Source organism: Bicyclus anynana, chromosome 19 (assembly GCF_947172395.1).
Source record: "Bicyclus anynana chromosome 19, ilBicAnyn1.1, whole genome shotgun sequence".
Lineage (NCBI taxonomy): Eukaryota > Metazoa > Arthropoda > Insecta > Lepidoptera > Nymphalidae > Bicyclus > Bicyclus anynana.
In genome coordinates, this window is record NC_069101.1 from 13,458,715 (window position 1) to 13,475,157 (window position 16,443).

General features: G+C 33.2%; 1 protein-coding gene across 1 annotated transcript in view; it reads right to left on the reverse strand.

The window, feature by feature from the left end:
* Window positions 1–16,443, reverse strand: part of LOC112054811 (sialin) — an 84,243-nt gene that overhangs the window by 36,416 nt on the left and 31,384 nt on the right. The window contains exons 3-4 of the mRNA XM_052887468.1: window positions 9,041–9,204; window positions 7,212–7,345 (exon numbers count right to left, since the gene is read on the reverse strand). Coding sequence (XP_052743428.1) covers window positions 7,212–7,345; window positions 9,041–9,204 — 298 coding nt within the window. The remainder of the gene's footprint in view (window positions 1–7,211; window positions 7,346–9,040; window positions 9,205–16,443) is intronic.

A 16,443-nucleotide genomic window follows, 5' to 3' on the forward strand; every position in this document is an offset into this window, starting at 1 on the left:
TCAAATCGGACCATTAGTTCCTGAGATTAGCGCGTTCAATCAAACAAACAAACAAACAAACAAACTCTTCAGCTTAATAATATTAGTATAGATAAAAAATGTTCATTATTGAAATGCAATGCTTTGTAGGTATAACTTCATATATTTTTTGTTTGCCATATAGGAATTGCCTGGAGATACAGTATAAAAGATAAAATGTTAGGTTTGAAAGTTTGAGACAACTTTCCTTCGATGATCTTTTTTTATACGAACGTAATTTGTAATTTGAATGAAGAAGATATAATCTTGTCTGATAGAAGGTGAAAGTGGTTTCATAATAACTTACACTTTCGTTGTAATCTTATCATATTACAAACTGTTTTTATCACAATATAGTATTTTACATTCATAAGAAACGTAGCTACAATGATTATGTAAAATGTGTTTTTATCAGACATTTTTTAAAAATCCTAAGTAAAAATTAAATCTTGAAAAAACTTTTAACTGAATTTATAAAATAAATTATTTTAAGTAAGGCAATGCATTAAAAAGTGAAAAACAACATCAAGCAAAAAAGATTGCTCTTTAAGTTTTATTGTATTGTTAACCTGTAATGCAATTAAACATCGTTAATTCAAGATCTCCTAAACGTGCTTCACAAAACCCACTATGAGAATATTTTGTCTAATTTGCGTGTCATTTCCAGATGAAATTGTCAAGTTATCGCGATAAATAGCAAAATAAGTGTAGGCATTATTATATACATTATTATTATATACTTGCCATTAATACACATATATGTATTTTTAATTTTTTTGCAAATCATGGAATGAAAAAAAAAAATAATTGGTTATTTTTTTACTAACATTAATACTTGATTAAAAGTATACACATGCGATATACACATTACACATCTTGACAACCCTAAAAAAAATATATTACGGTATCGGAGAAAGTATGCAATGCAAATATTTTTCTATGTCAAATGCCACTTTAACATGCGATTTGTTTCAAACGAAGTGCGATTTTATTAACACATATTTGCGACAACCCTATAAAATCGCCATTACGAGTATTTTAAACGTAAACTACGCGAGCGCCGAAACTTCGTCGGCGATGGTTTATTTTTTTAGATTTTCTCTCAGGCCATTAATATACTTTATGGCATTAAAATAAATAAATAATTTATGTTATCAATTCAACTGTCGTGTCTGTCGGTCTATAATAACTATAAAATACGGCTTATTTTTAAATGATACTAAAACACAAACAACCGTTTTTAAAAATTTTGTCTGTCATTCTGTCCACAGTCGTATTATCCAAATCCAAAGATTAGTGGACCGCTGGAACGGCTGAACCAATTTTAACGGAACTCTCACTGGAAGGTAGAAGATTTAGTAATAACAACATAATATAGGCTAATTTTAACCCGAAAAAATCTATAACACGTGCGGGATTTGTCCCACTCGCACTTGACCGTTTTTTTTGCGCTGATGTTTTATCGAGATTACGCGTCGCGTAGGTATTCTGCGTGAGTCACTTTGCAAATATTATTCAGCCGTCAGTTAACCTACTAACTGAATAAATACGAATCGCTAATAAAACCTGTAGTGGGCACTGCACTTTACGGTAATATTAATTTACATGATGTATTTAATTGCTTTTAAAGTTAATAAAACGAACTTTTATTTTTAAGAAACAGTCTGTGTTAAATTGAGCTTTGCAGAAATTTTAGGATGTACGAATATCTCAGACCAATTTACCATCAAAATTGTCTGTCTTATTGGATTATGATGTGACGGGTAACAGCATCAGTGATTGTACCATCATTTTGTTATAGAGGAAACATCTCGAGCAGGTCCTAGGACTTGTGACCTTGGGTGTAGGTTTAAGGGATCACTCACCTCCCCAGCACGACATGTTCTCGATGCTCACACTAAACAATTTATGACCAATTACAACATAAAACAAATAAACAATGATTATGATTACATAACATCAAACGTTATCAACAATCACAACACAAAACATAATTAATAATTACAATACAAAACGTTATTAAACAAAATCACTAACGCGACTAGCAGCGTGACAGTGTTCACGCTGCCTAACAAAGAACTGAACTCAAGTCATCAAATACCCTCATTATAACATCACTGTTGAACAATTTCCGTACTACCCCCGTGACCGTGACAATATTCTCTAGAACTGAAACAAGGACAGACCTCCTACCTTAAAGGAGAGAAGATTAGCCCCGTCACACTAAATCAATGACAGTTGGAAAATGGCGTCGTTCTTCGCGAAGAGTGGCATAACAAATTCGTTATTCACTGTATTATAAACTACCGGAAAGTAAAGTTCAATTTTCAAAAGGATGTTTTTCTTGGAAGACAAAAATAAATTTTTAATGTACAAATAACTACTGGAAAACGTTCTACATTCAAACAGATGTTTCTTTTTAAAATTTTTCAACCAAAGACAAAAGATTAGTTAAAATCTGATCCTGCCAAAACATCGAGAACGTTCCGCATGATTCAACAGCAGGTATTGCTGCAATTTGCATTGCTAATACCAACTGAAATATAGACAACACGATACGGCAATTATCATCTGCTTTCCATTACTTCGGCTCACTTCAATTGCGGTTAAATACAGGATAATGAGCGTAAACTACCTACTTGCTACGTACACTCGTGTATGGAGATACGTGGTATATAATTAATTTGAAGTAAGTACTTATAATTATTTGAGATACTAATCTTAGGTACTATTGATAAATACGTAGGTAGACTAAAAATATTAGACATACTGGCGTGCACAAGGTTTTTAGCTAGGGTAGGCACTATAGGTACAAATTGGAAAATTCCTCCTCCAATATAGGTTCGTAAGGAATCCTTAGGGTATGCATTGCGTTTATGCATCTATGAAGTGCACGCCACTGTAGACATGTACATACTTGTAGTTTTATTGTGCGATATCCGTAAGTTTTACTTGAAAAAAAAAAACTAAGCCCGAATTGACTATTTTATAAAAGAAAAATACTGCCTACTTGTTATGATTGCAGTTAATATATTATGACATAACCCCAGAGTATAAAGTGCGGTCGTTATAAGTCATAACTTATCTATACCTAGATGCAACGAAGCACATGCAATCTTAATCCTTACTCATTCCATGAATCACTAATGCTTGTTTGAGCTTAGATTGTAGGTACGTTTCGTTTTAAAACCATCCAGGCTATAAAGTTTTTACAAAACATGGAATATAATTTAACTGCTACTTAGGTGAAGTTCATTACACAGACCGAAAGTATTGGCAATAACTGAAATCCAGCGCTGAGTATTGCATTTTTGCAAAGAACAGCTAAATGCTGAGTAGTAAACCATTTCTGTTTGGTGTCATAGACAGTCATATAATATGCCAAATAGGATTGTTACAATCAAAATGAATAAAACTAAACTAAATACAGTAAAAATAAACATACGTATAAAGTGAATGAAAAAAGATGTTAATTCTAAATAAAAGAAATATTTTATTATGGTCGTAGAGAAAGTACTGTATGCCACTGCACGTAATTAGCGATTGTAGCACTCGTGCTGTTTGATGCACAGAAATCATTCGTGCTACAATGGCCCCCATTATATGATAGTGGCATAAATAATTGTTCTTTCTTTTCATTCTTTCAATGAAACTCACAATGTAGTGAAGGAACGTAGTATTATGTAAACACGGAGAGAAGTTTAATGCATACGCACTGTCGTTGAAGTCGTCAGTTTTGTTTATAGAATGCTAAACTTCGAACGCGAGGCGTATATAACGCCTTAACTAAATTATTATTATTTTAACAGCCCACTAGAATAGTAAGAAACGAAACGATGGGTGAAGTCGGTTCCTTATTAGAAACGACTTCACCCATCTATTTATTAGATGAAAATTTTTATATATGTTAAAGTTAAATTGTAAAATACGTAAGTTTATAATCTCAATCGCGATACTGTAATCTGTCGATATACTGTGAACTATTACATTATCACATTTAGTAGGTTAAAAAACTTATTGCGGGATTCCTAAAAAAATCCTGGCCTAAAAAACTATTACTAACCATTATTATTAATGATGGCTTGGCATGGAGTTTTTGAGGCAACCTATGCATTGCAACGTATTTTTTAAAATCCTAATTTTGATAAAAGACACTTTTCATTCATTAAACAGATGGGTGAAGGTTGTTTCTAATACGGATATTGGACTAAAAGGCCAAGCTTCCACAATAGTACAGGGGTTCTTCCTTTAAAAGTTCTATAAGCGAAGTCGTGGGCATCCGCTAGGAAATATACACATATGCAGTGTGTCATCATTATATATGTACCAAAACCGAGACCATCATTCCTCGTTGACCCAAGTCGACCTCTCTATTGGCGCTTCTAGAAAGTTCTATGCGAATCACCAATAATAACAATTAATTCATTGCATGTACTGTTGGAACCCGCGTTGCTAGGTGCAACTACTTTAGTTAATTAATAGCTATGCGTGTGTAGTTATGTTGGTATTAACTGACTGTGACGTCACCCGGGTCTCAGCTGAAAATCAGCGCTGCGCATTGATTTCCAGCGATGAACGGCTAATGCTGAGCTGTAAACCTTTTCTGTTTGGTGTCGCAGACAGTCATGTAATATCTAAGATAGGATGTACTGTTTGTGACACTAAAAAGTGAATAAACTTATTTTCTTTCTTCTTTCTTTCTTTCTAATATACTTGTAATATTGTTTAATAGCTTATTCATTTAAAATATGTATTACATTAGACACGCATTAAAAATATTTTAACTTAGTTGTGGTGTGGTATTTTCTTTATTTTTATTACAAACTAGATGATGCCCCGCGGTTTCACCCATGTGGTTCCCGTTCCCGTAGAAATACGGGGATAATATATAGCCTATGCCTTCATCGGTAAATGGGCTATCTAACACTGAAAGAATTTTTCAAATCGGACCCGTAGTTTCTGAGATTAGCGCTTTCAAACAAACGAACTCTTCAGCTTTATAATATTAGTATAGATTAGTATAGATGACCATCTATTAAAGCGAAGCTTAAATGTGAATTTAAAAGTTAAGTAAATATCCATGCAATACTAAAACTATTGTGTGCCACTAACGGATTTAAGTAAACAAATATATATTCATTAAATCAAATCAAATCAAAAATCATTTATTTCAAGTAGGCTCAGTTTACAAGCACTTTTGACACGTCAGTTGACTATTTGTAAAGATTCTACCACCGGTTCGGAAGGCAGGTTCTGCTGAGAAGATACCGGCAAGAAACTCAACAGTTGCTCTTTTAAAAAGGTCATACAGTATTATAATTTACAATTAATAACAATTACTGTTTACATTTCTTATAGTTTTACTTTCTGTGTGAAGGTGGAAGCTGATCCAACGGCCTCCAAGCATCTTTATCATTAAGGAACTCATCAATGTTGTAGTACCCTCGACTAAGTAAATGTTTTTTAACACATTGCTTAAAGCTATGCATTGGCAGGTCCATCACAGTCTTGGGGATCTTATTATAGAAGAGTACACCCAAACCTATGTAATTAAAACTAATTAACAAATAACATAATCAATTCTTAGATTAATCTATCTATGAGATCTAAATACGCAACCATATGACAAATATTAAGGAAACAATTTAGGATCCCCAAGGTGGTGTGTTATCTCCACTTCCCTTCCTCATCTTTATCAAGAAGTTAATTAATTTTTTGTAAACTTCCATAGCCCATTTACAGAAGTTCAGCAAAATAAGGTAATCACTCATTCTTTTTCTTTATATACAGCCGACCTCCAAGAAAGAAACAGTATAAATATTATCATGGATGAACTACGGATAAAGAATCCGGTTCGACGAACTGGAGCAATTAAAACCATTATCGCAAAAAGCTGTACGATCCAATGTTAATTAATTAACATTTATAAACGCCATTACCATATATGCGTAGTTATCGGAATATTTAACATGGGGTTTTGAAATAATTCCTTGCTTGTAGACATTATTGAAATAACGGATGTTTTAGAGCACGTATGATGAATTGAGTAACAGAGAATACGGTGTTTGTAAATATCGTTAGGTACATTCGTAATATCACACGAAAATAAACACACACATCGTAAGAATATATATTTTTTTAAACATTTATTTAACTTCAGTGGTTTAGTAGTAATAAAATCTTCTAATCTCTGTAGTGTTACAAATATGGAATTAGTATTAAAAGTAGAATATGTTTTGTTACTACATAATATTATTGAATAGATACTTCTAAAACGACGATTATACAATAAAGAGTCAATACATCTTGCGGATGCTTTCAGAGCGAATCGTACGATTGATTTTCCTCACGGATCTGGTTGATGTTGTAGCTTGGATTCGTCGGGTTTTCGTTGAGAATAGCAAAGTAAATCAATTATTCCCTATACTAAAGTAATTGTTATATGGTAATGTTATTGATGATATAAAACGACTTATGGCATACATTGTAAAAACACAGGACAAATTAGCAAAACATTAAAATCACTGAATGGACGTCATGTTACTAAATTGTAAGAATTAAAAAAAATTGCATCGACCTTTTTGCAGGTATAGGAATTAAGCCACGGTCAACGCCCTTCGCCACATCCATCGAATAACTTATTTCTTATTTCTCGGTATAGAGTTAATCATCAAGGATGTGGTTTGCATTGCACGATAGGTCACTACAATATGAATTTTATTTCTAACCATATAAGAGTCACGCATTGATAATGAATCTTTTAACGACTTTCCGTTCCCCGACCCTTTTATTTAGTAACCGAGCAATTTAACAGTTCATTTATTGTAATAACGAAATTGGTTTGATAACTACTTTTGTATGTTAGCAGGAAAATTATTAAATATAAAATTTCTCATTCTAATTGTCATTATCAGAACGGCTTACTATAAGGCCAGCAGGCCAATTCACAAATTTAATAAGTAGCATAGTAGTAATGGTATAAGAACATATCCTCAGGCTGATAGGCCTGGCCTGTAGTGGATCAAGGAGGCTGGCAGTGATTTGTTTATTAACAAAACAGGACATAGTCATTTTTAGGGACTTCCAAAGAATATCCTTGGTCTGCAAAGATTTGCCCGATACCGACCACGTTAGGCATGTGACTTGACAAAGTTGTTGTAGTAAGTTGGTATTATTCTGGAAGAGGAACTCACCTGGCTCCTATGACCTCTGCAAGTCGACCACCTGGCAGTTCTGTGAGCACATATCCCCAGAAGAAGCATCCCAGCAGGAGATTCTTCTGTTTCGTGTCCCAGTGGTACCTGGTCTGCTCTATGTGACCAGGGTGCTGTAGAAATAGAAATAAATCAGCATTTCGCATCAAACACAACTAAGACAGCAGCTTTGTTCGACAATACGCAATTAGATCAGCGTGGTAGACTAAATACTATAAATACCATCTTCTATAAGGAGGATACTGATCAAGAGACTAGACTATACCCTGAGAAATCTAAATTATTACGAACTGGTATGATGGTGACGCAACGAAACTATCGAAAGGTATGGGTAGATTAAACTTGTTCCTCTGCCAAGTTAGCCCGCTTCCATCTTAGACTGCATCCTTACTTAAAATTGGGTGAGATCGCCATCAAAGGCTTAAATTCTCATTATTAAAATTAAAAAAATGAAAACTGAACCGAAAATAAATAAAATTTCAATAAGTAGTAGTGACGCCTGATTTCCCGGACGTCATTGACTTTATCAGCCTAGTCTTAAAGATGTTTTTCTTGACTTTACATGACGTCAGGAGCTGACGCTCTAAAACTTGATAGATCAAAATGAGGCCACCACAAATGACATTCAGATTTTACAAGCAGCAAGTTTCTTGAGGAAAAGATTATGTATAACGGATGACTGACAGTTATTCCTGCATAATTCTAAGGCTTTAAATACTCAGAACTTATCCTTGGCAATATAAAACATTTTACATAATCAACAACTTTAGTTCCAGTTTGAATAGCGGGTTTGTATCCACTGATCGATGCATTGATTAACGTATCAACAAAATAGTATTCAAAACATTATTTAAGTGGAGCTTATCGTTGCAAATTAATCTCGACAGATAAATTAATGTTAATCTACTCATGTCTGCAAACAGTTACTGTCTTTTTAATAGATTTATCATTGAATAATAATGATTGTGCTCCCAGACCACGTTTTATCTCGGAGCAATTTAGTCGGATACATGTAGGTCACGTAGATACTTATAAAATAAAGCTATGTTTATGTCGACAGAACTTAGATTACCAAATCTTTCAAGTTAATCAACACTTTTAATTGCGTTCACATATAATATAAGATTTCCGTCAACTTTATAATTTGTGACTTAAAACTCATATTAAACTCATATAGTTTGGCTGGTACAAATTACACACTTACACAACTTTAAGTACTAATGACAAAACATTCAAACGTTCTACTAAAGTCCATGTACGCTGCGCCTACAAACGACTTAGTTGCGTGAACCTTGAAGACATTCTTTTTAGTGTAAATCATGAGACAAAGGATATACAATCTAAGTAAACGATTCATGATGAACGGTGGCCGGGACTTTGACTATTTAATTAAGTGTGTTTTGGTATACAATAAAATTCTCGATATCGTCAAAAAAACGAGGAAATTATTATTGTTCAAAATTATTTTCTTTGAATTTTTTGATGTTTTATCATTTATTCTGATATTCGGGATAACAACAAATAAAAGATCCGCAGTTCTAGACATTATATGGTGGAATTAACCTGTCTCATACATCTACAGCTCTACATACGTATATAGTTGATATATCTACTTTTAAAACATAATTAACGAGACGATAAAAATATAATACAATTAACAATGACTTAAAATGTTTAAATTCTTCATTCAAATTAATGCAATCTACATAATATATCCGTCTAATTTTGCTGTTTAATGTAAATAGACTATTTACTTTTAGGCAATTATTTTTCTACAAATATTCTACTTCTAGCTTCGCTGCACTCACCTCTACTGTACCATTGAAGGGTTCTGTTATATTGGCAACTGTGTGGTTCTTTGCGTCGTATAACATCTCGACGATGGCGATTGTTAGGTTTACACGTAGCGCGTAGTTCAGCATGAAGCCGAGGAGCACCATGATGTTCAGCACTTGGACACATGTTAGACAACCTGGAAAGAACAAGATTATTATAGTCTGGCAAGTTTGTTGATGACACTCCCATGAAATGCGGGCGACGGGGGAAAGACTGCGCGGATGTAAAATCGGGCGTACGGGGAAGTGAGGTGCATCAGTCGTGGGTTTTCATTCATTGCTACACGGCCTAATGCCGCGCGGACCATTGTACAATCATTGTATTGTATTTAGTTATTGGGAGTGTTACGAACGAAGTTGCCAAGCTATAGCAAACTCTTCAATTAAACATTTATGAAGTCAGTTAAAAATACACAGAAGACTGTATTGGTTGATATTGAATGCTGGGACTCGGTCGATTAATCTTTAAACTGTTTAGAAATTAAACCTGATGAATGGATGAAACAATATGTGACAATTATTTTTGTATACACGATAAATCTACAATTTGTTGCAAGACTATAAGATTTGTGGCAGGACGAAAATTACTTGATCAAAAATATCAGCGCCGAGCATTATGCATGTATATGTTATATTGTAAAATACGTTAGTTATAATCTCACTCGTAATATTATAATCTACCGTCATATTGTGAACTGAAAATACTGATTGCAATTTAACGTGTTATTTTTCAGTATATTATAATCTGTGAAAATATAATAAATGAAATTTAGTAGTTGATGTCCTATTTGTTTTGATTTTAATTTTGAAACTTTGTTTTAAGTAATTTTAATGCAAAATTAAGTTGTTTAAATTTTTTGTAGCATGTCCTTGTAGAGGATGATTTCATAGCTTAACGACCTTCTAGTTACGTTAAGGTTAAGTAGATGTGTTCGCTGATACGGCCATAAAATCCTGAGAAACATTATTTTTTAAAACTTAATTTTTTGATGAATTTAATCGTAAAAACAGCTTTTTGCATGAACTGGCGATTAAGATCAATGCTACATAAACAATTTATGTTAATAAACCTACATAATTATATATTTGCATAAGTGCCTTGTCTTCTATAATTTACGAGTTTGTTTAATTTATTAGTTTCTTTTTTATTTAGTTATTGTATGAACGAATTTAAGGTTGTTTTAGGATTTTGAAAGCACTTTTGAAAGTTAAGTCTGTCAATGAATATAATCGATATTAAAAGTAGAATATTCAGGTTCAGAAAGTAGATACAAGAACGGACAATAAAATCAGCAAACAGTCTTGAAAAAAATATAATTTTTTATTTACAACTTAGCCTAACCTCTCATTCTCAACCGGTGTTGTGTTAATTTAAGCCGTTTCTGAAAGAACTACATGAAAGAATGTTTAAAAAACCTTAATCTATAATTATGATATTCTTACATGGCTTGAATTAATACATCATCAGGCTAGCACCGCCTTCTAACTGATCATAAGTTAGAAGATAATATGATCTATAGAACTTAGTATAACGTTATTTTTCGCTTTTTAGTTTAGTCAGTATGTTAGAAGTGGGTTGAACTTTTTTTATTAAATTTTTTTAATGTCCAAACAACCTTTCCAAACTTATTAATTTTGAATGTCATGAAGTAGCTTACTAGTGAAGTGCGGAATGCTAGTTGCAATACGATCGATACCGACAATCTCACCACTACGTTTGAAAATAAGTTTTCCTTACTATGTAAAAGCTTTTTATATTCTTTTATGATAATGAAAATCGTTTTAACTTTCAGTTTTACGATTGGAAGCTGTGTGCTGGTAAATGCCCCTGAAACATCTTAGCAGAGAAGTGATATTTGCTCAAACTATTCTCAGAGGCACAATTATCCGGCCACTTTATTATGTCGCGAGTATATTAAAAGTGGGCGGATAATTGTGCCTCTGAGTATATGTTGATTATAATGAAATATAATAATCATTAATAAAATAAAATAGTGATATACACGTACGGACGGTAATGCAAATATTCTAATATCACAAACATGAGTTTTTTGTTGTTACGAAAGGAACTAGTTTTGTAAAGGGGTTACTACAAAGAAAAAACACGCACAAGGACATATTGAAATGTTAAATCAAAAAAATCAAAATCAAAAATCATTTATTTCAAGTAGGCTCAGTTTACAAGCACTTTTGACACGTCAGTTGACTATTTGTAAAGATTCTACCACCGGTTCGGAAGGCAGGTTCTGCTGAGAAGATACCGGCAAGAAACTCAACAGTTGCTCTTTTGAAAAAGTCATACAGTATTATATGTTATGTTTTATTGCCGTTATACAAACGTAACAGGATATGTGTTGCCAAATACATTATTATTAAAATATATTTTTGGAGGTTTTCTGTGTTAATTTAAATCTAACTAATATTAATAACAGTAACCTTAATTCGAAATATGATTTTAAATGCAATATCAAAAATAATGCAAATTATTTTATCTGAAATCTGATATAAATTAGAAATTAAAATTAAATAAAATGTAGACCTTAAAAAATATATATTAATTTTATATGTTACATTATAATATTGCAAGGGTGGTAAATTTTTTTTTTTAAAGAATTTTTGCTGTATTTTTTTATAATAGAAATTGAAATTAAATAAAATGTAGACCTATATCTTTAAAAAAAATATAATAATTTTATATGTTACATTATAATATTGCAAGTGTAGTAATTTTTTTTTTAAAAAGAATGTTTGCCATATTTTTTTGTAATATGACCAATATTCTCATTCCCCTCCAACTAGTTGGGAAAGATTGTTCTTGGAGTGGGTACGACAATAGACCAACGGGGCGGGGATCGAACCACCACCCCTCGGTAATGAGTCCGACCGCTCTTACCGTTGAGCTATTGAGGCAATAAATTGGTAAAGAAGGAAAAGGAGAGACCGATTATGATACGGTACAGTAGTTTTCGAGTTTTTCGCCACCAGACAGACAGACAGACGTGGAGGTGGACTTTGTTTTACGAGTATAATAATCATTTCTATGTAGTGATAAAACAATAAACTTATCTATTAAATATGGAAATTGAAATAATTTTAACGGGTTTGCGCTACATTAGCAAATTGATAGATTTATAACATAACGTAACAGCTTACGCAAATACAACTGTTAAAATCTCAAAACCAGTTTTTTTTACAACAAAATATGATGTATCCTAATTTATATTATCTACTAGCAGACGCCCGCGACTTCGTCCGCGTGGAAATCAATGTAAACTTTCAAGCCTTATTTCACCACTTTAGGGGTTGAATTTTAAAAATTTTTGAACATTCGTATTTTTTTATGATTTATGAACAAATTATTAAAAAAGTAACTCTAAAAATGAAGGACTTTCCATAAAAACTTTCAACCCCTATTTCACTCCCTTCTCATTTTATTTTCGCAATAAAAAGTATTATAAAACCTTCTCTGTATTATGGTCTTAAACCGAATACTTTGAATTCATTCAGTAGTTTCAGCGTGATGTCCGAGTAATAACCACGGACAGACAGACAGATAGGCAGACAGACAAAAAATCGAAAAAAAATATTTTTAGCTTCAATATGGATTATAAGCTACAAAATTGATAGCCCCAACAAAAATTTTCAAAATATCTTCTATGTACAGAACTCGTATTATAGTATAGATTCTAGATGGCGCTGGCGTCTTTTATGCCACGTTAACGTTTGTTGTTACAAATGGTATAAGTAAAACCTCAAATTGCGAATAAATTTATAGAATTCGACCAGTTTTATTATAAGAATAGAATAGATATAGATATGTGGGTTTATATGATTGATCCTACCGGCAATGACCGTCTACGAATTCAGCGTTCTGGTACGATATCTATTATTTATGTAATACTACTAATATTACAAAGAGGTAAAGTTTGTAGTGTTGTAGGGGGTGATAATCGCTGGATTTAATGAGCCGATTTTGAAAAATCTTTTATCACTAGAAAGTCACTTTATTTGTGAATGTCATAGGCTATTTTATCACCGTATTCTAACGGGAACGGGAACTATGCGGGTAAAACCGCGTTGCGAATCTACGAATATATCAATCACACTTCAATCATATCAGTATTTATTACAAGTACTTTCCCAGACAAAACTCGTTAACCATAAGACAAAACTTCTTGTGTACAAAACCCTCATAAAACCTATGCATGCGAAACGTGGGCTCAGTTGCAGAAGAAAATAAATTAGCAGTGTTCGAGAGGAAAGTGCTCCGCTAAATATTTGGGCCACTAAAAAGCTCCACGAACCACGAATTGGAAAACCTAGTGAAAGACAAAACAATACTGTGACATTGTAAAGCCCAACGTCTTCAGTGGCTAGAGCACGTAGAGAGGATGCCAAATACTGGAGGACCAAAGTGATGACAAAATGGAGACCACAGGTAAAAAGATTAAAAGGAAAACCTAATAAAATATGGCTAGATTGTGTTGCGTGGGAAAAAAATGCAAAGAATAGAAATGAATGGAGAAAAGTGGTAGAGGAAAAAAAACCAAAACCCACAAAGGGTTGGAGCGCCGAAGGAAGTAAGTACCTTCCCAGACTGCATAATCGCTTGTTTTCAGTTGATACTGTTACATAACTTCAAACAAGAATAAATGCATCAAAAAGACCTGTTTTAAAAGCATTTTTTGTGGCCTTTGGAATAACAAAAGAGTTTTTTCCCCACGCAGCTGCTATATCAAACTATTCACACACCCAATCGTTTTATTGCTGGCTAGGCGTTAAAATCAGTAATTCAAAATAGTTTGGACGGACAGCCATTAATCTTTGCCGCCCAAGGTCGAAAAACAACACTTGGTATTCAGCGGTCAGGCGGACGGATAAAAAAATTGGCGGTTTTGCGAAATCAACATTTTGTGCAAGTTGATATTTTGTACTAATAGTTGTAGCATTAAGAGCATATAATAGCCACACCTTTTTTATGAATGCTGAAAGTTTGACAGCCAATTATTAACAACCCATATTCGTCTCACTGTTGAGCACGAGTCTCCTCTCAGAATGAGTTAGACTAATACTTACTCCACCACGCTGTGCTAATGCGGAATAGCAAACCTCATACTCGTTGATTTTTATTTTTTTAAAAGTAAACGAATAAGTTGGAATCAAATGCCGAGGTCACATCCAAGTAATAAGTTTCAAGGGTCCAAACCCTGAAACTTAAACTATAAAGCGTATTTTTCTTATATTTTCCTCGGCATAATATGACAAATCGGTCCTCAGCTACCGGTCATTTAATTTCGCAGCAACCTTTTGAAAAACACAGATAAAATTCAAACTTTTAAGAGAAGGGTAGCCATGAAAGGGAAGCTGTGTTGCAAATTTTCAAATTTCTATTATTAAAATAAGCATTTTTTTATTACAGAAATATAGAAACCGAAACCCTGCTGCCACCCACACAGGAACTGGCAAGAAACAAGAAAAAAATTACACATACAAAACTGTACTGCTATACATCACATTGTCACCATTAAATTTTTTTAATCGTTTACGAGCTGACACTTGATTAATTTACTCACTGTCAAGATATATTACGTGTAAAAAATGTACATTTGCTACCTATTTTTCACGGTTTATTCTTAAAACCACTTATCTTGTGACAGTTGATAAGTACACAATACACTATCGGCCAATGAACACGGCCAATAAATATTATAAACCGGAAGAGTATGTTTATTTAAACGCGCTAATCTCTGAAAGTAGTAAGTACCATTTGGATTATAAAAATACTAGCGAACGCCAGCGACTTCGTCCGCGTAAAAATTGATGTCAACTTAAATGTAAATAGTCCACTACCCTACCTATACTTTGTATGAAAACAAAGTTTAGTTATTTTTTTAGTTATGCAATTCGACTCCATTAAGTGGACTTGTCAACACCTTGAAGTTAATGGGAAAGACTTCCTAGCATCCAGTGGCGTGCATAAGGTTGTCGATCAGGGTATGCACTATAAGAAAAATTAACCACACTGGGAAAATCTTCATTTAATAAGCTTTAAGAAAACAACTCTTAGGATATGCACTACTTTAATGCATGTATGAAGTGCACGCCACTGCTAGCATCCTGTATATTGTAAGTAAACACAATATTGATCATGTGTCCGCTAACTGGCTCAGTGGAATACCTAAATTATTCCGGATTACATTTTGCGGTGACTTGGTAGGTACAAGTCTAATAGTATAAAAATCCATCCGCTAGTAGGGGTGATGACAGTTTTTTAAATTGTATATAAATTAAGAGTATGCTAATAGTAAAGCAATTTTGTAAAAGGAACAGGGTATCTGCGATCATTACTTTCGGAGCTACAGGGATTTAAAGGGACAGATTTGCGGCGCTGCCGCGGATCCCTGAAAAACGCCCCATACAAAATGGCACGAACTAATGACGTCGTAGGTAATGCAATGATCGTTAGATTTGTATGTGCGTTTAAACAAAATAATATCTTTGTTATTTGTGCGTTTATGTTTAAAGTTCACATATTAAAAAAATGTCACATTTAATGTAACGAAGCAAAAACTGTATGAATTTTCATCTAATTACGATAAAAGATTTTTAATAGATTTGAAATTTTATAATCTCATTTATTTTGCAAATATCCAGACAATCTTTGCTTTTTATGTATAAATTCGTTAACATTGACCTTGTTTACCCGAATGTATCATAAAAATCAATATATTCAAACCTAGTCATCATCCCCATTGAAACTTAAAAGCCGATGACAACATAAGCTTATAGGTACAGCTCGTACGGAGGAACTAGACACCTTGTTGGTTGTGTTTGGTAACCAGGTGTCAAGTTAATACGCACCACTTATATAACCTTAGTGTCAACAATGTAAGTTTGTAACAATAGCGAGCCTGTGTACGACTGTTACATAATACACCGAGAGTCTGCAAGAGTCAGACGTACCTCATCTTAGGAAGACAGAAAAGTCAGACCATTTTTAATGGATGAATGTTTTAAATCAAGAACTCCTGGGCAAACTATTATTGACTTATTTTATTTTATTTTGGCAAATGCAGTCATTACATAAATATATTATATACTAATTAATATTTGTTACGAATAACCGAAAGCTGCTTTGTCAGCAAGTAAAAATAGAATAATATAAAAAACTAAACAAAACACGCTTTTAGCATTTGGATTTACGTCACATGACTAGTTTTTTTTATATTTCTGACAGCAAACCCTTTCTTTTAATATACATATCAGGGGGTGGATTTCAAACAGCCATTCCGCCATCTTGGGGAGGCCGCCATATTGGATTTGTAATGACGTTTCTTAGCTAGTCATTTATTGTCATTAGAACTCACAAGCGTGTG